Source organism: Moschus berezovskii, chromosome 17 (assembly GCF_049115385.1).
Source record: "Moschus berezovskii isolate FMDL1 chromosome 17, NW_MosBer_1.0, whole genome shotgun sequence".
NCBI classification, from domain to species: Eukaryota; Metazoa; Chordata; class Mammalia; order Artiodactyla; family Moschidae; genus Moschus; species Moschus berezovskii.
The window spans coordinates 4886604-4912700 of NC_142476.1; the positions used below are offsets into that span (position 1 = coordinate 4886604).

Genomic DNA, 26097 nt, shown 5'->3' on the forward strand with positions numbered 1-26097 from the left:
CGCCAGCGTGTCCCCCGTCGGCCCTGGGTGGGAGGGGAAGGGATGCCTCTGCAGCCAGCACTGAGCAGGAACGCCAGCCCCGGCCGCCGCTGCCCCTTCCCCCCTGCGTGGCCCTCTTCTGTGTCCCGCTCAGTGGGCGCGTGGGGCACCACCGTGCCACAGATCCTGAATTTAGGGCCGTGGAGTCCCACGCAGACAGAAAGGCATCTGAAGTGACACTCGGCTCGCTGCCGAGTCCCGGGCCAGCAGCCCACGCTCACCTGGTAGCCCAGATGATCGGGATGCGGTGGGTGGCATAGACCGTGAAGGCCAGCGGCCCAGAGAGATGGCAGGCCTCCTGAACCAGAGCATGCTTGCGGCTCCCAGGCACCGCGGTCTGGAAGTCTGCATTGAACGTGTTGCAGTACAGCTCCACCAGGTCCAAGATGGCAGCCGTCAGGGCTTCCACAACCTTCTCTGTTTAAGGAAGGGGGAAGGAGGAAGAGCACTGAGGGTCAGTGAGCCTCGTGGCGCGGGCAAGGCACTGCATGGGACCGCTGTCCCCAGCTGCCAGTCACTCATCTGTGCTGAAATGCGGAAAGCAGGACCGTGGCATATGCTGCTCATAAAATGAAAGATGCTCAGTTTTAAACACCATTCTTATTTATATGTACTGCTACTTATTTTGTGTTAAACGTCCTTTCTTTTAGGAACTAGTAGGAATAAGAGTTATCAGTTACTTGGAAGTCACTGCTTAGCAAAATAAGACCAGAAATTGTATGTCGGTCACCAAAATAATGCTTTTTGGTCCACAAAATCTGAAAGATTGGGAATCACTGACCAAAAATCCTGGAGATATGAGCAAGATTTCTAGGATACGGGCAACATCCTGCTTGAAAGACTTAAGAGGGAATCCTAGGGAAATTTTCTTTATCACTGTCTCCCCAGGCCCCTGCTAAGTTGGAAACACAGGGGTTATGAGCTTACAACCTACTCAAGTGAAAGTTTTCCTATTTGGAAGCCGGGGCACCACGCCCACCCCCACACTTATACACCAACTCATCTCCATCTCCCAGGGACACCATAGGAATAACTTGGAAAAATAATGCGAAAACATCTTGTGGAAAGAAATGTGCTCTCCAGCTGTGTCCACGCCTCATATAGGAAAACACACACACACAGGCAGACCTGGACCCATAAATCAAGGGAGCTGGGGAGAAAAAGCAATCTGGGCAGAGCCTGCGGGTTTTCACCTGCCCCTCCCACATGAAGAGAGTGGCCCCCTTACCTCGGTTTTCCCTAATGGCCAAGACGGTGGGATCCTGTTGGGGAGAAAGAAGGGGAAGGGGAGCTTCAGGGCCACAGTCCTTTCTGTCATAGCTTTTCACAGCCGCCCTCACCTGGACCAGACTGGACCGAAATTCAAGGAGCAGAGGTTCCCCAGGGAGGATAGAGTGACAGTCTGTACCAGATCCATGTGACAGTGATCCAGAGTCAGGATACAGTCCTCGTGTCCACCCAGATGAGCCAGGATACAGTCCTCCCGTCCACCCAGATGAGCCAGGATACAGTCCTCCCGTCCACCCAGATGAGCCAGGATACAGTCCTCCCGTCCACCCAGACGAGTCAGGATGCAACCCTCCCGTCCACCCAGACGAGCCAGGATACAGTCCTCCCGTCCACCCAGACGAGCCAGGGTACAGTCCTCCCGTCCACCCAGACGAGTCAGGATGCAACCCTCCCGTCCACCCAGACGAGCCAGGATACAGTCCTCCCGTCCACCCAGACGAGCCAGGGTACAGTCCTCCCGTCCACCCAGAAGAGTCAGGATGCAGCCCTCCCGTCCACCCAGACGAGCCAGGATACAGTCCTCCCGTCCACCCAGACGAGTCAGGATACAGTCCTCCCGTCCACCCAGACGAGCCAGGATACAGCCCTCCCATCCACCCAGACGAGCCAGGGTACAGCCCTCCCGTCCACCCAGACGAGCCAGGGTACAGCCGTCGCGTTCACCCAGACGAGCCAGGGTACAGCCCTCCCGTCCACCCAGACGAGCCAGGGTACAGTCCTCCCGTCCACCCAGACGAGTCAGGATACAGTCCTCCCGTCCACCCAGACGAGCCAGGGTACAGCCCTCCCGTCCACCCAGACGAGCCAGGGTACAGCCCTCCCGTCCACCCAGACGAGCCAGGGTGCAGCCACTGTGTCCACCCAGACGAGCCCGTGCAGCCCTCCCGTCCACCCAGACGAGCCAGGATGCAGCCACTGTGTCCACCCAGACGAGCCCGTGCAGCCCTCGGGCCACTCGCGTTTAGCTTGCAGCGCCTGACGTGCGGCTCGCCCTGTCTGCACAGCACACAGCCCCCGCCATGGCACCTCTACTCCCTGGCTCGGGGAGATTCTGGTCTTGCACCCCAGTGGGTATGTGAACCACCAGGCAATGCCTCAGTGACTGTGAGCAGCCTTTGCCTACCCTCCTGGCCTCAGTCCTGGCGGCAGGCCATGGCCATGCTCAGACTCAGGGAGAGGCGACACGCTTGGCCTCCATTTCCCAGGAACTTTGTGACCGAGTGCTCAGACATGAAAGATGCAGGTGGAGGGAGGAGCCCTCCAGTAAGTGAACACCCCGCCACCTGGTTCCCGGGGCTACTCCCCTCCTTCTTCCCCATGCTAGCACTCTGCGCCCCATTACCTTCTGGATTTTAGGTTTCATTCGGGAAGGGCAGGGGGGCAGCTGGTTGAGAGCGCTGGTGATCTCAGGGGTCTCCACGGCGGCTAGGGCGTTGCAGATGGCCTTGACAGACTGGACCACCCTGTCGGCCTTCAGTGGGAAGTCCCCCTGCAGGAGGCAGCACAGTAAGGCCGGCAGGCAAGTGCTGAAGGGCAACAGGTTGGGAGGGTAACCTGTAGGACCTATGCTTTATTTTCAAACACCCAGCATTAGCGAATATCGCACAGCTCCTGATGAATTAAAGGAGCCGTGTTCACGTTCCCCAATGCTTTCAGCCATCCTCACCCAACCTCATCTTATCTCCAGCCTCCCTCTGTCTGCTCGTCTGTTTATACTACACAAACACATGTGGGGTCTCACTGGGTGATGTGCAGTTTTAATAAAATCAGTCCACAGAGAATGAAGAGCAAGGGGACCAAATGCATTGAGGGCTCATTTGTGCACGCAGCTTTATGTCTCTCACTAGTGTCGAGCCTGTCCCAGAGGTCTCATCTCAGCCCCACAGCCAAGCCATGCCCTGCATCATGGCTCCAGCGGTTTTCTAATCTGGAATCTCTTCATCTTCCCTGCCCTGACTACCTAAGTAAATGCAGATCACAGACTAGCTAATTCTCACTTCCTTCCCAGAGCCTCCCCTAGCAGTGCCCCCTCTACATCACTTTCCAAGAGCCCTTGATTACCCAACACCAACCTGTTCTGTCTACTAATAACTTTATGATTTCATTTTTCTGGCAGGAACACAGGCTCCTGGAAGCCTGACACAATTCTTATGCTTCTCCACCCACAGCGGCCACTAACACAGGGCCAGATTAGTACAAAAAAGGCATTCAGACAACTCATCTCTCATCACAGTAAAGGTCCAAGCAGAGGCTGCGCAAGAGCAGGGAGTCTGGCAGTCGGTGGAGGGGTGAGCTAGATACAAAGCTATATCTAGCTCCCCCAAAAGGATGACCACCATTTAAACAGAACCAATGAGACAGGGGTTGTTTTAGAAGACCACTATCTGATTTTCTTCAACTTCACAGCATGTGGGGCACATGTCTATCCCATGGGTTTGAGGCTTCAAGCTCCATGTGAATCCGAGTCGGGAAAGCCCTGGCCCTTCCCTGCCTTTGGGATCTTCCAGCTCCAGATGGTTTGCCACCTGACTCAGCACATCAGAGGTTCCTGGCCTTGCTCACAGGACATTTGAGTTCTGAAGTGGGGCAGCAACTCTATGTCTCTTAGCTGTGGAGATGCCATGCCCCAGAGAGAGGATCCGGGAACGACTCCTGACCTGCTCCCACAGAGGAGCAGAACCCTTCTGAACACACCCGCCAGCCACCCGCCAGCTGGCAGTCTTGGTGTGCCCATGTGCTAGAGGAATGAAAAGTGCTCTGCTAATAGATTTCAGGGTCCACTCCAGATCCCTTCAGTGCTTGCTGATCCCGGGAGGACGGGGGAGAGGAAAGAAGAAGTTTGGGGCTGCTGGGCCAGCTCCAGAATTTGTACTCACATCAGCCAACAGGAAGGCATCCACCTCATTGTGGTAAGTGTCGAACAGAAGACTCAGGGCCTGCCTGGGGAGTTGGGGACAGGGAAACGTCATGGGAGAAGTCAGGACAGACCCAGTGTTCTGGAAGACCCACTTTCTCCCTCCTCCTCCTCAGCTCAGGAATCAGGCTCTGGTTTAAGGGGGTTTCAGCTCTTCCCATCTGACCCATGCCGACTGAAGGCCAGAAGTCCCTTCTGTGGGCCCCCTCTTGCTTGGAGAACGTGGTGAAGTACTAAGGGAAGGTACGGCACACACCCTGGAGTGGGGATCTTCTCCTGTGAGACTCTGGACCCCCATGCCCGATACCTGCAAGAAGCCCGGGCACCGGCAGAAAGGCAAACAGGGGTGCCTGCTAGGGTCCCCTCGCAGTTTCTGCTTGGCCCACATCCAGGACGGTATCCACTCTCACCTGCTGATGGTCTGTTTGACTGGCCTCTCTTGCAGGTGGACGAGGTAGTTCAAGGTGGAGGGGCTCTGGTCATCATTGACCTGTGTGAGAAGCACCCTGTTCAGAGAAGGGTGCTGCTTTTACCGCAGCCCCACGCTCCTGCCCCAGGCCCACGCAGCGTGTTCCGTGTCACCGTCTGCCCACTGCCTCACTGCCCCTGTGCAGCCCTCCACCTCCCCGGCACACACGAACCGTGCGGGCCAGGTCACTGCGCACAGCCTTCTGCTCCATCAGCTGCAGCCGGATATCGACGTCAAACTTCCGACAGTACTGAATATACTCGTGGCTGCCCAGGGCGTGCTTGCTGGAGGGACAGGGGGACAAGGCCGTTAGCATCCTAGAGACTCAGTGGAACTTTCAAGGGACATGCACACCTTAGCCTAGGGGCAAGAGAAACAGGAGGAAGGGGAGGGGGTAGAGGGGCCGTATACCTGTGTTGTACCCTGTACCTTGGCTCCTGGGAAATGTCACGGTAGAGCTCAGGGAAAGAAATAGAGGTCTGTCCAGAGAAAAGCCACATAATACTGTTAACCCTTGGTCTGTACAAACACTAAATTTCCTAGGTATTTATTACCGTTATCACTGGTTCAACTCTAAGGGTGGGAACTTCTGGAGAGGGTGGGGAACACAGATTTCTCAGGGGCAGTATTTAAACTCCATCCTCCCTGGTAGCTCAGACAGTAAAGCATCTGCCTACAATGCGGGAGACCTGGGTTCAATCCCTGAGTTCGGAAGCTCCGCTGGAGAAGGAAATGGCAACCCACTCCAGTACTCTTGCCTGGAAAATCCCTTGGACAGAGGAACCTGGTAGGCTACAGTCCATGGGTTGGCAAAGATTTGGGCACAACTGAGCAACTTCACTTTTCCTCTTGGCTTTGGTATGTATGTCTGTTAGTTGCCCAGTCATGTCCAACTCTGCGACCCCATGGACTGTAGCCTGCCACGTTCCTCTGTCCGTGGGATTCTCCAGGAAAGAATACTAGAATGGATCACCATTCCCTTCTCCAGGGGAATCGTCCATACCCAGGAATCGAACCTGGCTCTCCTGTATTGCAGGCAGATTCAATACCAACTAAGCCACCAGGGAAGCCTAACTTTGGTATACAGGACAGATCAGAAGCCAGTGTGAGCACAGGTGGTCTAAAGTCCCCACACATTGTGGTCTTAAGTCACACACCCCTTATTATTACCATCAGGGGTGCTGAGGCCAACCAAGCAAACCGACCAAGATTCCAGGAGGAATTATCCCCAACCAATTAAAAGTTTTGCTTCTCACCTCCCTCTGTGGGTCGTGTGACTGTGAATAACAATATTATCTCTACAGACACCCTGCATGCCATTCCCCCTGCTCAGAGGGAAACACAAAAGACCTCTGTGCCCCTACCCACACCAGGTTCCAGAGAAGACGCACTAGGGGGTCCCCCGGTGATCCAACCCCAAGTCAAGTTCAGTTCAGTCGCTCAGTCGTGTCCGACTCTTTGCAACCCCATGAATCGCAGCACGCCAGGCCTCCTTGTCCATCACCAACTCCCAGAGTTCACTCAAATTCATGTCCATTGAGTTGGTGATGCCATCCAGCCATCTCATTCTCTGTCGTCCCCTTCTCCTCCTGCCCCCAATCCCTCCCAGCATCAGGGTCTTTTCCAATGAGTCAGCTCTTCACATCAGGTGGCCAAAGTAATGGAGCTTCAGCTTTAGCATCAGTCCTTCCAATGAACACCCAGGACTGATCTCCTTGAGGATGGACTGGTTGGATCTCCTTTCAGTCCAAAGGACTCTCAAGAGTCTTCTCCAACACCACAGTTCAAAAGCATCAATTCTTCAGCGCTCAGCTTTCTTCACAGTCCAACTCTCACATCCATACATGACCACTGGAAAATCATAGCCTTGACTAGATGGACCTTTGTTGGCAAAGTAATGTCTCTGCTTTTTAATATGCTTTCTAGGTTGGTTATAACTTTCCTTTCCTTCCAAGGAGTAAGCGTCTTTTAATTTCCTGGCTGCAATCACAATCTGAAGTGATTTTGGAGCCCCCAAAAATAAAGTCTGACACTGTTTCCACTGTTTCTCCATCTATTTCCCATGAAGTGATGGGATCAGATGCCATGATCTTAGTTTTCTGAATGTTGAGCTTTAAGCCAACTTTTTCACTCTCCTCTTTCACTTTCATCAAGAGGCTTTTGAGTTCCTCTTCACTTTCTGCCATAAGGGTGGTGTCATCTGCATATCTGAGGTTATCGATATTTCTCCCGGCAATCTTAACTCCAGCTTGTGCTTCTTCCAGCCCAGCGTTCCTCATGATGTACTCTGCATATAAGTTAAATAAGCAAGGTGACAATATACAGCCTTGACGTACTCCTTTTCCTATTTGGAACCAGTCTGTTGTTCCATGTCCAGTTCTAACTGTTGCTTCCTGACCTGCATACAGGTTTCTCAGAGGCAGATCAGGTGGTCTGGGATTCCCATCTCTTTCAGAATGTTCCCCAGTTTCTTGTGATCCACACAGTCAAAGGCTTTGGCATAGTCAATAAAGCAGAAATAGATGTTTTTCTGGAACTCTTTTGCTTTTTCGATGATCCAGCGGATGTTGGCAATTTGATCTCTGGTGCCTCTGCCTTTTCTAAAACCAGCTTGAACAACCGCAAGTTCACGGTTCACGTATTGTTGAAGCCTGGCTTGGAGAATTTTGAGCATTATTTTGCTAGTGTGTGAGATGAGTGCAATTGTGTGGTAGTTTGAGCATTCTTTGGCATTGCCTTTCTTTGGGATTGGAATGAAAACTGACATTTTCCAGTCCTGTGGCCACTGTTGAGTTTTCCAAATTTGCTGGCATATTGAGTGCACTTTCACAGCATCATCTTTTATGATTTGAAATAGCTCAACTGGAATTCCATCACCTCCACTAGCCTTCTAAGGCCCACTTGACTTCACATTCCAGGATGTCTGGCTCTAGGTCAGTGATCACACCATCATGATTATCTGGGTCATGAAGATCTTTTTTGTACAGTTCTTCTGTGTATTCTTGCCACCTCTTCTTAATATCTTCTGCTTCTGTTAGGTCCATACCGTTTCTGTCCTTTATCGAGCCCATCTTTGCATGAAGTGTCCCCTTGGTATCTCTAATTTTCTTGAAGAGATCTCTAGTCTTTCCCATTCTGTTGTTTTCCTCTATTTCTTTGCATTGATTGCTGAGGAAGGCTTTCTTATCTCTCCTTGCTATTCTTTGGAACTCTGCATTCAGATGCTTGTATCTTTCCTTTTTTCCTTTGCTTTTCGCTTCTCTTATTTTCACAGCTATTGTAAGGCCTCCTCAGACAGCCATTTTGCTTTCTTGCATTTCTTTTCCATGGGGATGGTCTTGGTCCCTGTCTCCTGTACAATGTCACGAACCTCCATCCAGAGTTCATCAGGCACTCTATCTATCAGATCTAGTCCCTTAAATCTATTTCTCACTTCCACTGTATAATCATAAGGGATTTGATTTATGTCATACCTGAATGGTCTAGTGGTTTTCCCTACTTTCTTCAATTTAAGTCTGAATTTGGCAATAAGGAGTTCATGATCTGAGCCACAGTCAGCTCCTGGTCTTGTTTTTGCTGACTGTATAGAGCTTCTGCGTCTTTGGCTGCAAAGAATATAATCAGTCTGACTTCGGTGTTGACCATCTGGTGATGTCCATGTGTAGAGTCTTCTCTTGTGTTGTTGAAAGAGGGTGTTTGCTATGACCAGTGCGTTCTCTTGGCAAACCACTATTAGCCTTTGCCCTGCTTCATTCCGTGCTCCAAGGCCAAACTTGCCTGTTACTCCAGGTGTTTCTTCACTTCCTACTTTTGCATTCCAGTCCCCTATAATGAAAAGGACATCTTTTTTGTGTGTGCCCCTACCCACCCCAGGTTCCAGAGAAGGCACACTAGGGGATCCCCCGGTGATCCAGCCCCAAGTCAAACCTTGGTCAGAAAGGAAGCCCGGGAGAAGGGCAGACTGAGTACCCGCTACAGGCCAGCTCGGCAGGCCTGGGCCAGGTCCCAGCAGCTGGGGAACAGAAGCCGGAAAGGGACTTCCTTCCTCAGCAGAGCCGGGAGTCTAGGCCAGAAACAGTGAGGAGAGCAATGCAGAGGGCTCTGAGAAGAAGCCGACAGAGGGCCCAGGCCCACAGCCAGCCCAGGCCACTAGGATGTAAATGGGTTTTCCACATCCAGAGGGGCCAAGCCTTTGGACTGGGCCCCCCCTGCTGAGACGAGTGGCAGCCGAAACCTGGGGGTGGGAGAGGCTGGGCTGTGGGGCGGGGCTGGCGGGAGGGCCGGAGAGGAAGGAAGAGGCGGCGGAGGTGGGGGAAGTGGCAGGAAACCCAGCCCTCCCCTGGGACTGTCTCAAGGTTCTTATCAGGGCAGCCTGCATCCTGGACTGCCACTCCCCCTCAGCGTCAGCCCCTCTGCTAGGCCAGGGGAGGAAACCCAGGGCCTCCTGGGAGCCAGCAGCTTTCTGGAGCCCCCGGAGGGGCCTTCCCAGCTCCACTCAAGGCAGGTGCTCAGGGGCCTGGGTTTTTCTGTTACACGAGAGGGAAGAGAAGAGCCCTGGTGGAGAAGGGGGCTCCTGGGCCAAGAGCGATGGACACAAGTCCCCAGGGAGCGCACCTGACTTTCTCCGTGGAAGGCCTTCCTCTGCATGCATTCAAGGTAGAGGGAGACAGGCCTGACCCTAGGACCAACCATCCTGCTCCACCTCGCCTGTGACACTCCCCTTCCATCTTGGCAAGAAATCAGCACCTGACCGCTTATCCGCCACCTCTGGACTCAGGGGCTGAAGGACTAGGGGCCGTAAAGGAAATGACAATATCCAGCTGACCTGGATCCTCTCTTTGGACTGGTCCTTCTCTGGGAATATTTAGGGATTGCTCATCGGGGCGTTCTCATCTATAACCCTTGCTGCATTTTACAGAAGAAGCTGAGGGCCAGAGTCTCACAACCCGTAAGAGGCAGCCAGACCCCAAACCGCTGTGCTCAGGTGCCCACGCTGCCCACTGCTCCCTCTGACAGGGGCAGGGGCTCTCTGCCAGGAGGCCTTGAGTCTGGGTCCCCTTTTATTCTTCTGGGGGAAAGTAAGTACACATTGCACTGTGCTCCCTGGAGTTGTGCCACGTAGGGCTCTGCCCTCTTTGTTTCTCAGTTTTCCTGTTGAGGGCACAGAGACCAGGAAGGGCCCACAATACCCCTAAGAAGCCAGCCAACAACGGCTCTAGCCACAGATCAGGCATCCTTGCCTCTCAACCTGCATGGAAGGGAAGGAGCAAGTGGCGGTGTTCCCCACACGCCCCTCAGCCCTGAGAGGGGGCCTCTTCTCCCTGTTCCCAGCATCGGCTGCACCAGGCGGCCAGGGACGAGGGCAGCAGGCGGCTGAAGCTTGAGGGGGAAGACAGATCTCTCTGTTTCCTGATCCGCTGACCTCTGGCTGATTCTGCAGCCCGCCACACAGCTGTGCCACCTGAGGGGTACAGTCCCCGCTCCGCCAGCCCAGCCCCCCAGAGCCCGGCACAGTGGAAAGAAGACTGGTCCCCATCAGACTTTCCAGTGAGGCTGCTCACTGCAGAGGGCGCCGAACGGACGTGCGCTGAAGGCGCGGCTCTGGTGGGGAGGACAGCCAGCCCCACATGCCAGCGGGGCAAGGGCTCACTGGCAGAGGAAGGGGGAGGAGAGCAACTGTGGTTCTTACCCCTGGTCCCACGGGGCACTCTGCCCAGTCCTCCTGCCCCCGGCCATAAAGACACCGCATGTAATCTAGGGCGGGAGAAGCATACCCCCTCGCCCCACCACACACATCTCTCCACGTGCAGAAGTCTGCAGGCAGATACAATCTTTGCCCAATCCCAGTTCCAAGCTCTTTCCACAGCAGATTTGTCTCAGGAAGCCGGCCAAGCCCGCTGGAAGACCGAGCTCCTGGGGAAAGTGCGACGTGGCTGAGAGTATGCCCCGAAAGCAGGAGTCCCGCCTGCGGCCAGTCCTGGAGCCCAGCGCCACCCCTGTGAAGCCCTCTCACCACCCTGCGCCCCAGAAGGCACGCGCCACCTCCTGCCTGCTTGTCCCCACCCACTCACTCACTTCTGCAGGAACTCCTCCAGCCCACAGGGCTTCAGCACGAAGTCACCCACGTCGACATCCCTCAGTTCATCACGAGTATAGCACAGGGTCTGGTAGATGAGCAAGTCTACAGTGGAGGAGCCTGAAAGGGGGAGGCAGGGGGGCAAGGAGGGGGTCACTGCGGCAGGCGGGGCTCGCCCTGAGCCCCCTCGCCCTGCAGGCCCAGCACCAGCCAGTGAAGCAGTTTGGGGTTTCAAAACAGTCATCCCTGCCCCATCTCTGAGGACGCCCACACCACCTCCCCCCAACTTACAATTACAGGTAAAAGTGAGTGGCTCCCGCAGGCTGTCGCACAGCACGGTCACCTTCAGGTTCACCTCGTCCCCGAGGTGCTCCGGGCTCGGGGTGACAGTGCTCCAGACATAGCCGGTGAGGGAGTAGTCCTGGACATCAGAGCCGGATCGGAGGCTGTGCAGGAAGAGAGCGGAAGACCTGTGCCTTTGGAAGACAGCGGCGGACAAGATGCCTGCTGGGACCTCCGTCCTGAGGCCCAAGGGCCCCTCCGTCCCCACCCCGCCTGCAGCCCTCCAAGTCTTCAGGCTGGGATGGGGATGGTGGGGAAACATCTCTGCGAAACCGTGTTCTTGACACGTTTGTTACAGTTGCAAAACGTTTCTCAAGCTGAGTTGAACATTAGGGACAGTTCTAAACAACAGAGCTTTCCATAATAAGTTCTGAGGAATATTTTTCTGAAACCATTTCCTTTCTCTTTTAGCTCCAGATAAGATTACACCCTTTATCTCCATCTGGGGTATATTTGCTCCTAAGGGCAACTGCTCCTGAAGTGATTGGAATACTTTGTTAGAGCCAAGTTTCATGAATTTTGTCCAAAATGTGAAAATTCTAAGACTCCAAAAGAGCCTACAGACACCGGTTGCAGGAGGCACCCCATAGTTATAATTGAGATCTATTACACATGGCTCTTCTTCCTCCCTAGAAAGTTCTGAAAGGAGTGAGTCTCCTTCCCGCCCCACAGCCCTCCATAACTCCGTCGTTAACTCTTACACATCCAGCATGTGGCAAAATGCAGCAACTTCCTCATCTCTCTCCTCTGAAACCTCAAACAGCTCGTGGCCATTGGCGACAGCGTGGGGCCGGGAGCCCACCTTTAAGAGAAGAACAGCTGACTCAGAGCCTTTCCCTCATCATCCCCTTCCCACAGGCCGTTCCTCGATCCAAACTCTTAACCTCTAGGTGTAAAGGCTTCCTGATGAGAGGGGCCTAGGAAAATGTGGAACTTTCAGGAATATATTTATCTACTGTCCTGGGAGATTAAGAGCCAAGTTGAAAAAGCACTTGAAGCCTTGGCTGAGTTTGGAAGCCTGGATGAGATGGACGTGAGTGTGGCCAAACCTCCTTCCAGAGAGGCGAGTGTCTAATAAGCTCAAGCCTGCAGGTCAGGCAGCACCCGGCTTGCTGGACCCCGGGGCCGACTTTCCAGGGGGTGCTCCCAGAGGTGTGGCGGGAAGCTGAGCGGACAGCTGTTTCCCCTGTCCCAGAATGGAAGCCAGTGCAAGCAGGTTGCCCAAACAGTCCCCAAGGAAGCGGGGCCCTGGGCAACGCTTCAACACCCACAGCAAGCCCCAGGGACCCAACACAGAGAGAGACTAAGAGACCATAGACGGAGGCGATGACTCAGACACACGTGCCTTCCCCGTCAACGCTGTTTGAGGAATAAAGTGTCAAAGCAGCTTTCTGGGCAGGGAAGGACCTGCTAAAGGGTTAGGTCCTCCTGGGTCTTTACTCTGCTGGGCCCCCACAGCTCGAATGTCAGGGAGCCTGCCTGAGCTCCGCTTCCGGTCCAAGAACATGTGTGTGCCGCCGTGGATTCTCAGACAGGACCTCCACCACAGGGCTGTCCAGTTATCCACGGAGAGTTTTAAAGCAGCCCTCCAACAAGGCCTGCAGCACAGCCCTGGGGGGAGGAAGTGGAGGAGGGGCTGGTGCAGGTCTGACCTGACAGACCTGCCCAGAGCCCCAGGGGAGGATGCCCCCAAGGAACAAAGATGGAGTGCCAGCCGGCATCAGGTAAAAGCGCCACTTCCGAGAAGCCGAGCGCCAGTCTGCTCACACCAGCCCTCACCTCTCAGGCTGCCTGCCACACCCCGGGGCAGATGGCAGCAAGTGAGCTCCTCATTTGAATATCCACATCGCTTCCTCTGAGTGACCCTCGCTCACTGGCCTCGCCCCCCTGGGCGGGTGTGGAGGGTGTGCAAAGAGGGGAGGGCAGCGTGGGGGCAGTTGGCACGGGAGGCCCCGGCCCTGCCAAGTTCGTGCCGTGTCCCAGTCAAAACAATAGTGCTACTGTCAGCAGCTCAGCCACAGAAGTGAGAGGGACAGAGAGGCAGAGACAGGGAGGGGGGGAGGCGGGGGCAGAAGACAGAGCGGCAACGAGGGCCACTTTCAGGCCCTTTCGGTACAGCTCACGGGCTCCATAAGAAAACAAAACAAAGCCACTTACGTTTGCCCGGCCGGCAGGCCCTGGGGGCATCACCTGATGCTGGCCGGGGGCACCTGCAAGGCAGAGGCTGGCAGCAGGGGTACCGTGCCGGCACTTGGAGCCAGCCATTTCCTTAGCTGGCCCTGCAGGCCCAGGATGAGCAGGGTCGCTCCGGCTGGAGGCCCGGCGAAGGCGAGGAGGTGGTGTGGGCCGGGAGCTGGAGGGGGCCCCGCTCCTGGGGTGAGCCCCCGCCCCAGGCTGGGGTGGGGAGGACCAAGGCCGCATGTCCCCCTAAGAACGGGCAGGAGCTCTGCTTTGCCCTAGCTTCTTCAAGGAGACTCTGGACCAAGTTTCCCCCAAGAATTCTGATAACACACAGGGGATGTGGAAAGGGTGAGTTGGGGAGGGGGTAAGGGAGCCACAGGGGCGCCCACCTACCAGGGTGGCCTGACTCGGTGCGAGCAGGCCCAGCTGTGCGGGAACAGACTCTCCCCGTCCCTATAAATAGCAGGAACAGCCCCACCTCTCGGAGCAGGGCCTTTAAAAAGCCCGGCGCCCTACAGCTTATCCCAGGAGCTGCCTCTGCTCTGGGGGACTCTCTTAACCAGCACAGGAAGGAAGGACCACGTGGCTTTTCCAGAGTCGTGGAGGATCCCAATTACTGGGACGGAACGTGGGAAAATCCCAGTGTCGGTTAGACAATGGGTAAGGAGAAAACAAGGATGGAATGAAGTGGAACGCCATTAACACAGAAGGCATCAGCCAAGGGGTGCCTTTTGGCTCCTCTGGGGCCAGGGTTTCCAGGGCCTAAGGGTGAAACACAAAGCATGCTTCAGGTCCTGCCCTGAAGGGGATGCTGCTGACACTTTTTAAACCAGAAAAAAACCTACCCCGTGCTTCCGTGTAAATACTTTGCTATCGTATACTATGTACTGATAAAAGTGAAACTAATATTGTCATACTGTATACTTTCTCCTAAATATTTTCACTGCAAAATGAGATGGATGATGGTGCTGATGGGACAACAATATGAATGTACTGAATACCACTGAATTGCACAGTTACGACTGGTTAAGAGAGTAGATTTTGGGGTGTGTAAGCTGACTGCCGAAGAATTGATGCTTTTGAACTGTGGTGTTGGAGAAGACTCCTGAGAGTCCCTTGTACCGCAAGGAGATCCAACCCATCCATTCTAAGGGAGATCGATCCTGGGTGTTCATTGGAAGGACTGATGCTAAAGCTGAAACTCCAATACTTTGGCCACCTCATGCGATGAGTTGACTCACTGGAAAAAACTCTGATGCTGGGAAGGATTAGGGGCGGGAGGAGAAGGGGACGACAGAGAATGAGATGGCTGGATGGCATCACCGACTCGATGGACATGAGTTTGAGTGAACTCCGGGAGTTGGTGATGGACAGGGAGGCCTGGCGTGCTGTGACTCATGGGGTCGCGGAGAGTCGGACACGACTGAGCGACTGAACTGAACTGAACTGATTTCATCCCAACGAGGGAGAGAGGCATGCGCACGCACGCAGAGGACAGGGAGGAGACAGGCAGCGGGGCCGAGAGGCGGAGGCAGGGAGAGAAGTGGGGGGCGCAGACAGAAAGTGAGCGAGGACAACGGGGCCTTGGGGTGAGCGGCAGCAGGGCTCTGCACCGAGGCTCGGCAGGCGAGACGCTGAGAGCTCTGGCCAGGACGGGCTCCGTGAGCACCAAACGTCGGTCAGGCTCGGGACTCAGCCCCATTGTCACGCAGCACTTTTGGCAGAGCAGAGTTAGAAAGCAGAGGCCATCCGGAGTCAACGCTGCATCTCCTCACCCCTGGTCTCCCCTTATATCACTAAGCGGGCATTCAGAAACGCCCACACCCACAAGCGCCACTCGGCCGGGATGCACGAAACTTGGCCCTGGAAAGGAGCTGCCTCTCCTGGCGCCCCTCCTCCCTTCCCCAGCCCGGCCTGGGGCACAGTGTCGGGCAGAGGCAGGAGCGCACTGAAGGGGCGAGGGTGGAGCAGACCTGCATTTGGACAGCGAAGAGGAAAGAGGGACTGTTCTGTTTCTCAAGGACAAGGGGAACGGGCACAGGAGAAACACAGAGGTCCTCACCGGGGCTGCAGAAATGCGGCGGTTCTTGCCGGGTGTTGCGTTTTTCCGGTTGGCACAGCGGGAGGCGTATGTGCGGGGGGGTACCTGGGGGGGCATGGTCTTGCTCCGGGCCACGGGCTTCCCAGGAGTGTCCTTAGCAAAGTCCAGGGGCCCCCGACCCTCCTTCCAGCCCCTGGTGGCATCCCGCAGCATCTCTGCATCGTAGGTCGACTTCAGGTTGAGCCGTGTGATGGCGTCGTTGATGCCGTCGTAGTCCACGGACCCCAGCGGCCGCCCCAGACTCCCACCTCCCGGCTCCTCCTCCTCTTCTAGGATCCGGGGCCCCAGCAACTTGCCTGGAGGTTGTTCAACCAAAGAGAAAGTGTTGATGTCACTGGGCTGGGAAACCTTGGAAGAGGAGGGAGACCCCTTTCTGGGAGGCAGGGGAGGAGTGTCCCAGATAGAGACTCGAGGAGGCAGAGGAGGCGGGGACAGTTTCTTAGAAGAGTCTTCTCTGTCCCTTGGTCCTGGGGACAAAGAGAGCCCCCCATCTGAACCATCAAAAATGTAGAGATAGTCTTCGGCCAGGGAGCCTTTGGGCCAGGGATCTGGGCCAGGCTGGGAGCCCTGGGAGGTAGAGTGGTTGGGCAGCCCTTCCTGTGGGGAGACTGAGTTGTAATTGAGGGTAGGATCGGAGCCAGAAAGACCGCGTAAGAGCTTGAGGTCCTTCCGCCTTCCCGCTGGCTTGCTGTAGAAGTCCAGGACAGGCTCATCCCAGCTGATCAGAGAGGGGTCTGCGTTCTGCTTGGCCCTGCTTTCCTCCTTGTCATGCCGAAGCCGGGACAGTGCATCGTACTCCATCTGCAAGGCTTCAGCCATGGCCAGTTCTTTGCGGCTGATGCCCACCGACTCCAGGGACTTCCAGTGTTCCCCACTGCCCTGAGTCGAAGACATGGTGAGGATGGGGGCAGAGCAGACAAGGAAGTGGTCTACTTCACAGTAGCATCCGGTCTGCAGGGTTGTGGCATGGTGTCTCGGCACCTGCAAGGAAGGCGCAAAGATATCAGTCACTCAGTCTCAAAAAGAGATGGTTCAGTAATCTGACTGGGCGCTAGAATCTGGGCCACTGCCTGTTTCTCGAGTGCCTACAACAGATGGAAAGAAACAGAAAGATGGAGAAAAAAACAGAGACACACCAGGACAACTTTATGTACATAATACACTCATCCACCCTTCCGTTCATCCATACATGTTTCTATCTCTGGTCCCTAAATCCCATCCTCATCTCGCTCACAGGTACCCCAGGGAAAGAAGGCACCTTGCATAAGCAAAGACGAAAAGATAGAGACAAGGGCTCTTCAGTCAATTTAAAGAGGACAGCTCTCCAACATGAATGGGCCTAGAGATGATCATACCAATTGAAGTAAGTCAAACAGAGAAAGGAAAATTCCATAATGATACCACTTATATGTGGAATCTAAATATGCCGCAAATGAACATATCTACGAAACGGAAACAGAGGCACAGACACAGAAAACAGACTTCTGGTTGCCAAGGGGGCGGGGGTGGGGAAGGCTTAGGGGTTCGGGATTAACAGATGCATCAAAACCTGGAAACAACCAGTGTCCATCAGCAGGTGAGTGGATTAAAAATGTGATACGCCCACACAACTGAATACTACTCAGCAACAAAAAGGAATTAATTATTGATACATGCAATAATATGGATGAATCTCAAAATAACTATGCTGAGAAAAACAAGTCAGACAAAAGATTATGAGTATGTGAAGAAGGGAAGTGAAGTGAAGTCACTCAGTCGTGTCCGACTCTTTGCGACCTCGTGGACTGTAGCCTAAGAGGCTCCTCCATCCACGGGATTCTGCAGGCAAGAGTACTGGAGTGGGTTACCATTTCCTTCTCCAGAGGATCTTCCCGACCCAGGGATCGAACCCGGGTCTCCCGCATTGGAGGCAGACGCTTTGCCCTCTGAGCCACCAGGGAAGCCCTATGAATATGTATATGAATATGTAGTATTCCATTTATATAAAACTCTGGAAAAGGAAAACGAATCTGCAGTGAAAAGTGCAACTGTCGTGTGGACTCTTTGTGATCCCCCAGACAGTAGCCCGCCAGGCTCCTCTGTCCATGGAATTATCCAGGCAAGAGTACCGGAGTAGGGTGCCATTCCCTTCTCCCAGGGATCTTCCTCACCCAGGAATCGAACCTGCATCTCCTGCTTTAGCAGGCAGATTCTTTACCACTGGCCATATATATGCATGCCAAAATTTATAAAGTTGCACACTTTAAATATGTACAATTTACTGTATGTCAATTATACTTCAATAAATCTATAATGAAAAGTATAATAAAGCCCTATGAAACAACTAGTCAGACTGCACTGAGATCCTCCCAAAATACATCAATACAAGCAATAAAACAAAATTTGCCAACAGGTAAGACCTGGGTGCCTGATGAAGGGAAGGTGTGCCAAAATCTTGATTTCCCTCAGCCCTTAGGAAACCAGACAGGAAGATCACACACACACACACACACATGCACGCGCGCGCACACCTGGCCAGCTGCCTTTGCCGTGAGCAGCCCCGTTCATTTACTCCAGCGTTGGCATCCTTCTCTTTCGGGTGCCATGGGATGAAAGGACATGAAGACATGGTCGTGATGAAAAGGTTAGCCTGGTCCAGTGGTTCTCAACCCCAGCTACATATTAGAAACACTGCGGGAATTTTTAAAAGTACTGAAGCCCAGATACTTTCAAGAGATTCTGATTTAATTGGTCTGCAGTAAGGCAGTGGTCAATAACCTCAGATATGCAGATGACACCACCCTTATGGCAGAAAGTGAAGAGGAACTAAAAAGCCTCTTGATGAAAGTGAAAGAGGAGAGTGAAAAGGTTGGCTTGAAGCTCAATATTCAGAAAACAAAGATCATGGCATCTGGTCCCATCACTTCATGGGAAATAGATGGGGAAACAGTGGAAACAGTGTCAGACTTTTATTTTTTTGGGCTCCAAAATCACTGTGGATGCTGATTGCAGCCATGAAATTAAAAGACGCTTACTCCTTGGAAGGAAAGTTATGACCAATCTAGATAGTATATTAAAAAGCAGAGACGTTACTTTGCCAACAAAGGTCCATCTAGTCAAGGCTATGGTTTTTCCCGTGGTCATGTATGGATGTGAGAGTTGGACTGTGAAGAAAGCTGATCGCCGGAGAATTGATGCTTTTGAACTGTGGTGCTGGAGAAGACTCTTGAGAGTCCCTTGGACTGCAAGGAGATCCAACCAGTCCATTCTAAAGGAGATCAGTCCTGGGTGTTCATTGGAAGGACTGATGCTAAAGCTGAAACTGCAATACTTTGGCCACCTCATGCGACGAGTTGACTCACTGGAAAAGACTCTGATGCTGGGAAGGGTTGGGGGTGGGAGGAGAAGGGGACGACAGAGAATGAGATGGATGGATGGCATCACCAACTCTGTGGACGTGAGTTTGAGTGAACTCCGGGAGATGGTGATGGACAGGGAGGCCTGGCGTGCTGTGATTCATGGGGTCGCAAAGAGTCGGTCACGACTGAGCGACTGAACTGAACTGAAGGCAGTGGTATTTTTAAAAACTCCCTAGGAGACTCTAGACTGTAGCTGAAGCTGAGAACCACAGACCTGTGTGTATGTGTGTTTCAGATTAGGCTGGGACAGCAGAGTGTGAAGTAAGTCATTTCTGATTCTTCTCACCAGCAGCTGAGTTCACCATTTCTAAAATTATCAAAAATCCTTCATTTTATTGTACTGCTTTGCCCAGCAAGTTATAGACATACAAAGCATGTCCTTTGTGATAAGAAAATTGAAAACATCAATAGAAAAAAAGTTCAGATAGGTGCACAGTGGCAAGTTCCATCACGCCCCAAATGAGTTAGGGCAAGAGCATCTTTTACATGCGGTCCCCTCCCAGATCCTGGAGCATCCCTTAGGCACAGGCTGGCTCCGTGAGTCTTGGAATGCGTTTCCCCAAGAATGGAGTAGCCCAAGCCCAGTGTCAGGGTGTGCAAAAATGGCTCTCTGCTGCTTCCTCTGTCTGTTGCGCTTCTCCACCCTTCAACATCTCCTTATAGATTACTTTTTATCCACAGAGGAAAAGAGAGAGTCCTGCCATTTAAAATTCCAAGGAATCGATGAGCAGATGGAGATACCCAGAACTTGGCTGCCCAGAGATGGGACACTGGACCCAGGAAAAGGAGGCCCAGTGCTTCTGATAGGAGACAAGAGATACGCGCTCAAAGGTGAACTGAGCTTGTGCTGTGCGTAGTCGCTCAGTCATGTCCGACTCTTTGTGACCCCATAAACCGTAGCTTGCCAGGCTCCTCTGTCCATGGGGACTCTCCAGGCAAGAATATTGGAGTGGGTTGCCATGCCCTCCTCCAGGTTTAATCCAGAGAATGGCTGTATTTTTAGCCCCAAGCTCGAACAAGCGTAGTAGTAAGATGGTTGGACCTGGCACCGCTGTGAGGAGAGAAACCGAGGCCATTGGAAATAATCTCTCTCAACTCCTTGCCTCTCCTGCCCACTAACTAACTGACCCAGGCCTGCATTCAGCCTCCTTTTCTTCCGTTGGCCTCTGGGGAAGCAGTGCCCTCCCACTGACTCAGAAGCCTCCTGGGCACTTGCCGCACCACTGGGTGTCCTCCACACGACCTGCACAAACTCCCCTCCCCTCTGCCGGACTTTCACCTCTTCTTCACTGGCTCACTCTCTTCTGGCCTTAGAAAGAAAAAGGAAGAGACAAACCCAGAACCCTACACACACCCTAATCACCTTGACTTCCTGTCCTTCAGCTCACACCCTCTCAGCGCTCCCTTCCCTTCCCAGCCAAGAGCAGAAGACACACGGGGTTTCTCAGTTCTCCAAGAGTTACTCCTCAGCCCACCTGACTTCTGCCCCCAACATTCCACTAGAATGCCCCAGCAACAGTGCCCAGGCTCCCCGGTTCCACCGAGGTTTCCATCTGCCCAGACACTGCTGCCGCCCTTGGCTCGCGGACCATTCCCCGCCTCCCTGTGCCCTCGACCAGCGGCCTTCCATGACTCTCCTTCTTCCCGTCTTCCACTGCTCTCCACCCCTGCAATGCCAGCGTAGGCTCGGGACTCTGTCCTCCGCCTCGGCTGGCGTGACACTGTTCCCCACTCATACAAGGTGCGTGCTGATGGCCCCAAACGTGTCTCTCTCCCCTCAAGTCGATACGGCCACCCGCATCTCAACCCCAGATGCCTAGAATGAACGACCACATCCTCATGCCCTTCCCACAGCCTTCCCCTTCCTGGATTCCCATCGCCGTGAACAGCACCACCTAGTCACCCAGGCTAGGCAGCTGACAGTCGTCCTGGATTCCCCCTTCCTTTTACTCCCGTCCAGTCACCAAGGCCTGTCCTCTGAGTTCTTCCCAAACTGAGTCCCTCCTTCTATCCTGACTGCTGCCGCCCTAATTAGACCTGTACCTTCTCAGTCAGGCTATCGTAATAGCCTTCTAACAGTCCTTCCTGCTAACCTCTCCCTCTTTACCGCTTGCTCCCCAAAGCGGCTTGAGGGCTCTTCCTAAAGCGTAAATCTGATCATCTCACTCTCTGTTTAAACCCCTTCCAAGGCTCTCTATTTGATTCCTTTGTAAGGCCTTTATCACCAGCCCACATCTCCCTCCCATCTCCAACCATTCATTACTACCTATGTGATACCTCTGTGATTTTATGCAGTATCTTCCTGCTCCAGGGTACCCTTCCCAACTGCCAATATTCTTTGCTTATTTGATTCTAAATGCTCAGACTTTGCTCAGACATCAGGTTCTTCAGGAAGCCTTCTCCGGACCCCCAGGTTGAATTAAGGTCCCTATCTTCATGTTCTCAGTGTGCTAAGTCCCTTCAGTTGTATCCGACTCTTTGCAACCCTATGGGCTGTAGCCCGCCAGGCTCCTCTGTCCAAGGGATTCTCCAGGCAAGAATACTGGAGTGGGTTGCCATTTCCTCTTCCAAGGGATCTTCCTGACCCAGGGATTGAACCCATGTCTCCTGCATTGGCAGGCAGGTTCTTTACCACTAGCACCACTTGGGAAGCAACTTATATATACCTCAAATATCAGCTTAAAATATTTATTCAAAATTAAATGTGTATGATTCTGTTATCCCCCAACTAAGCTCAAGTTCCAATATCACCTCATTTCCACTGAGAAAAAATGCTCCTGAACTGGGACATAAGGGTAGAGCTTTCTGACGGTAAGAATTTTCAGACATGGAAATAGGTGGTCAGGATACAGATGGATCCTTCCTTGAGGATCCTTCAAAGGAAGGACTGGGCTTCAACTAATAGGACCAGGTTTCGCATCTATAAATGCAGGTGGGCAAATGGACAAGACCACCACACAAAATGCCAGCCCTGGGATTCTTTGATTCTGACCTATTGATTCCCTTCAGTTCCTACTGATTTCCCAGAGGACTCCAAAGTTAGCCCTAGGAAGAAAGAGGAGAAAGCCCCAAGGGGGAATTTCCTGGCAGCCCAGTGCTTACAGTTTGGTGCTTTCACTGCTGAGGGCCCAGGTTCAATTCCTGGTCCAGGAACTAAGATCCCAGATGCCATGCAGTGTGGCCAAGGGGAAAAAAAAAGCCCTAGGGAGATCCAGCAGGCCCAGCTCCTACAGCTCTTTCCAAACTGGAATTCAAATGCAGAAAGCTGAGCTACCCCTCTCTAACCACCAGTCCCCTGGCTCCCAGCCAGGACGCCACCAGGCCAAGCAGAGGAGGCCCAGCCCGCTGACAAGTCTCGTGTCCAGGGCCACACTGGCAGCTGCTTTCCAAAAGTGCAATGCTCTGCTCGTTCTACTGCGGACAGGCCCATGGTGCGCAGGCAGGACCGGGAGAACCATCCCCCAAGGTGGAGTGAAGGTTCAGAGCTGCAGTAGGCACAGGGGAAATCTAGAGAAAGAGGGAAGGCAGGATCCCAATCACCTGGAGCTAGAGGGAGCTGGCTTCCACTGAGAACTCGTTCCTGAATTTCATCCTCCAGGAGGGGTGTGGATACACAAAGTATTTTAGGAATCAGAGTCTCATGTTTCTTGCCTCCCCCATTCTCTTTCCAATTCAGTTCCCTCCCTGCCAAACTCTGCTGGGTTGACAAATTCTCTGTTCCTTGAGTCCTCAAGGGCTACTAAGGATTCTGTTAAAAAAAAAAAAAGAAGAAGAAGAAGAAAGAAATATACATGATGTAGGTCCTAGGAAAGAGTTGGGGTAGAGGAGGACCAGGGTCTTTGCTGCTCTGCAGCTCATCCAGGAAGAGAAGGCAGGGGCCAGGACCCCTCTGTCACAAACTGCAAGGAGCATCCAGACACTATACTCTATGTGACTGACACCGTCTACCACAACAAAGAGAGTGGCGCCCCTGGAGCTGTGCGCCTTGGTGGCCCCAGCTATCTTCTCTTCCAGTATCCATCCATCTCTCAGAAAGTAGATGAAAACCATCTGAAAGACCATTTCCAGCCAGTTACCTTTCAGCTGCATGCACTCATTATTAACATTTCCCCACATGTGAACACACCTTCTCTGCTTAACATTTGAATGTAAGATGCAAGCACTTCACTTCTAAATACCTTAGCCTGAATCTCTACAGAACTAGGCCATTCTCTGAGGTAAACACAATGCCAGTTAGCATATCCGCAAAATGTAATGCTGACCCAATAATATTACCTAATATAGGGCCCACATTTGAATGTTTGTAATTGCCATCTGGTAAGTTTTTCAAACATACAAATTCCTGGCCCTTCTCCTGGAGGATTTGATTTAGTGGGGTGAGTCCCTGGACTCTGAACATTTCAAAGACCCTCAGGCAATTCAAATGTGCAGATTTGACACCAAAGACTAAGGTTTCAGAACCACCAGGAGGACAGGAAGGAACTGGGAAAAGGGACCCCAAAGAGCACCAGGCAGTCAGCTGGTGAAGGGAAAGGGGCTTATGGCCAAGCGGGTCAGTGCCAGGGTCTAAGCAGCACCAGGCACCAAACTCAGTTCACACAGCTGCCAACAGATGGCTGGAGGTCAGTGGGGGAGGAGGCCGGTCCAAGCAGAGTCACACAATGGTTCAGAGTCAAAGGGTGGGGAGAAAGGAGAGGGCACTCCCTGCAGCGAGCTGACTCTGTGCAGGGACTGTGCCAGAGAGGGCGGGGCCCCAGGGGCCAGTGGGGACACCAGCTCTGGGTGGAGAGGGCTTTCTGTTGCCTCGCTGGAGGGCACCGTATCAGAACTGCCCTGCTTGGGACAGACTAATGGGTCTGGGTCCTCTCCCCACATCCTGAGCCACAGAGCTGGAATCTAATGGGTGTTGAGTACCAGCTATGTGTCAGGCACCATACTAGACCCAAGTATTCAGTTGACAATGGCACAATTCCAGGAAGCTTACGATCGAGCAAAGGTGACAGATGTATCATAAATAATTCACCCCCCGCCTGAACCTCACCCACCTTGGCCCACCTTCACCAAGCAGCAGAAATGGAGAGCTATCAAGAAAGGGGGTTAGAAATGTGCAGTCTCAAGCCCCCGTCTTCCCTAAGATGACTCAGTCCTAGGGCTGCCTAGGAGACCTTCCACACCACCTCTCGGGACAGGATAATCCCTGACTCACAGAGTTTTCTCTTCTGAGAGGACCTCTCCCTAGCCACGCCCAACAGCCACAGTTATCCAGACCCCCATTCCAGTGGTTCTGCAGCCAGGGACCCATTGCCCACCCCTCAACCCACACCCTGCTGTCCTGCTCCACGTCTCCCCGCCCACAGCATGCCCTGTGCCAGGAATCTGACTCCTTCAGCAGGGAGGTATAACCAGAAGTCAAGTAGGTCAGCTCTCTGCCTCAAACAGATATGCAGCCGATCCCTGCTTCCGTAATGAAAACCTACAGGTTTTATACAACTCTACAGGCTGCTTTGAAGTGAGGCCCAACACTGAGTCACACACACCAACTGTCTTTCACTTATTAACCATGTTCTCTCGGCGTGGGTCTCACTTAGCTCCAAATGTGGAAGAAAGAGATTTGCATTTTCTTCCTACTCACAGAGCCCCTCTCCAGCACCCTCTTAGCCAAATTAAAGCAGTCCCATGTAGCTCAGTCTTTGCTACTGGACTTACTTTCCATCTCTCTCTCTCCTGGACCTACCCTGGATTCTTCACCAATCTGAAGCCAAAGCGGATCCAAGAACCCTAATAAAAGGCTCTCTGGTCCTAAGAGAGCAGAGGGTCAGGAGGCCATGCGACACAATTACATCCGTGGGGTTTGCATTCACAGTCCCCAGTCCCTGTTCAGAAACCATTTGTGCAGCAGGTTCTGTTCAAGGCACACACACATACATACATGTGCACACACATGGAATCCCTGGGACTCAAAGCTCCTGGCACACACCCTGTAGACATGGGGTCTTGGTATTAAGAGAGTCGGGGATGGAAGAGGTGAGGCGGCAGCTCACAGCTCCTCTCAAAACTTTCCAAGAGCCGCCCTGTTACAGACGGCAGGGCCCGGGACCAGGAGCTGGCAGTCAGCTGAATGGAACATTTGGCAAAAAGGAAAGAAAGGTCTTGGCAGCATGTGAGTTTCTAACCCAGGAACCATCCCAGGAGCCAGAGCAGCCACACCTCCCCTCTGTCTGGGCCACGTTTCCCACTTTTTCTGCTGTCTGCCCTCTGCTCCAGGAACCAGTCCTTCTAGTTCAGATCAGTTCCCACCAAAGTGCACCCCAACCTACCTACAAGAGAAAAACAACCTAACATTTCCAAAATCTAGGAAACCTCAGCCTCTCTGAATCTACTGTAGGCCCCTGTAGCATAAAGGAAGCCCCTCAAGGAGGGGGATATAAGAGAGTGGGTGGAGGAGGGCACGGGGACGCTGCAGCCTTATCCCAGTGCCATTTGCTGGCTGCAGCTGAGAGCTCCTGCAAGATGAGGCTGTTGCCTGACACCTCCAGCCGAACCTCCAGCTTCCCCGGCTCATGCCCGCTGGAATCCAGTTCTCCGGGATTCTTGCGTGGGCCGGGAAAACTCCCTAGAGGAGGCCAGCCCATTAAGCAAAATCCAGAAAGCAGGTCACAGCTGTTCCCATCCAGCCAAGGCACCAAAGTGAGGACCCAACACACCAGCAAGGCGCTCCTCTGCCTGGAGGACTCACCGGAGGGGAGCGATGACAGGCGGTGTCACTCCGGCTCACGGCTCCAGTGCAGACTCTTCAAGTCCTCACAAGCTGGGCGGGGCCAACCCATCAGAGTCTGCAGGGAAGAAGAAAGGAGCGCTGAGCAGCATCGCAAATGACGGCCCATGCCCACAGCAAGAGGATGGGGGAGTATCTCGGGGTAACCAGCAAGGCATCAGACTAGCCAGAGTCAACTGAATAATGCCAGTGAGACCATCCTCCACAAGAAAGGCATCTTTGCTGTGGATCAACTCTCTGATCTGAAGGGAGTGTCTCTAATTGATTCACTTATAACAATTCTTCAGTTGTTTTCTGGTAGCACCTTTCTTGGACATCTGAAAGGCTATCTCCCGTCTCCATGACAGGATCCGCCTGTTTAATAGAAATGAGTAGAATGAGACCCATAAACGGTCAGTGCATTTGCCCCAGCTCTCACCGCAGAGCTGGGAAGGGCCCGTGACCCAGTGTGGGGAGGCCACAGGGTGCTGTTGGTCCTCAGAAACAAGCCTGCCCCAGCCCCGTGCGCCTCC

General features: G+C 53.3%; 1 protein-coding gene across 6 annotated transcripts in view; it reads right to left on the reverse strand.

The window, feature by feature from the left end:
- PIK3C2B (phosphatidylinositol-4-phosphate 3-kinase catalytic subunit type 2 beta) overlaps positions 1-26097 on the reverse strand; it is a 75649-nt gene that overhangs the window by 35862 nt on the left and 13690 nt on the right. For 3 of the 6 annotated variants that reach the window (XM_088845125.1, XM_088845124.1, XM_055420062.2), the window contains exons 2-12: positions 25547-25643; positions 15374-16393; positions 11832-11932; positions 11080-11264; positions 10788-10908; positions 4885-4996; positions 4654-4733; positions 4206-4269; positions 2672-2818; positions 1268-1301; positions 261-456 (exon numbers count right to left, since the gene is read on the reverse strand). In XM_088845125.1, the coding sequence (XP_088701251.1) occupies positions 261-456; positions 1268-1301; positions 2672-2818; positions 4206-4269; positions 4654-4733; positions 4885-4996; positions 10788-10908; positions 11080-11264; positions 11832-11932; positions 15374-16306 (1973 nt within the window). In that variant the 5' untranslated portion in view covers positions 16307-16393; positions 25547-25643. Of the gene's footprint in view, positions 1-260; positions 457-1267; positions 1302-2671; positions 2819-4205; positions 4270-4653; positions 4734-4884; positions 4997-10787; positions 10909-11079; positions 11265-11831; positions 11933-13287; positions 15330-15373; positions 16394-25546; positions 25644-26097 lie in introns of those variants that run through there. The other 3 variants (XM_088845126.1, XM_055420063.2, XM_055420066.2) reach the window with 3 other exon arrangements.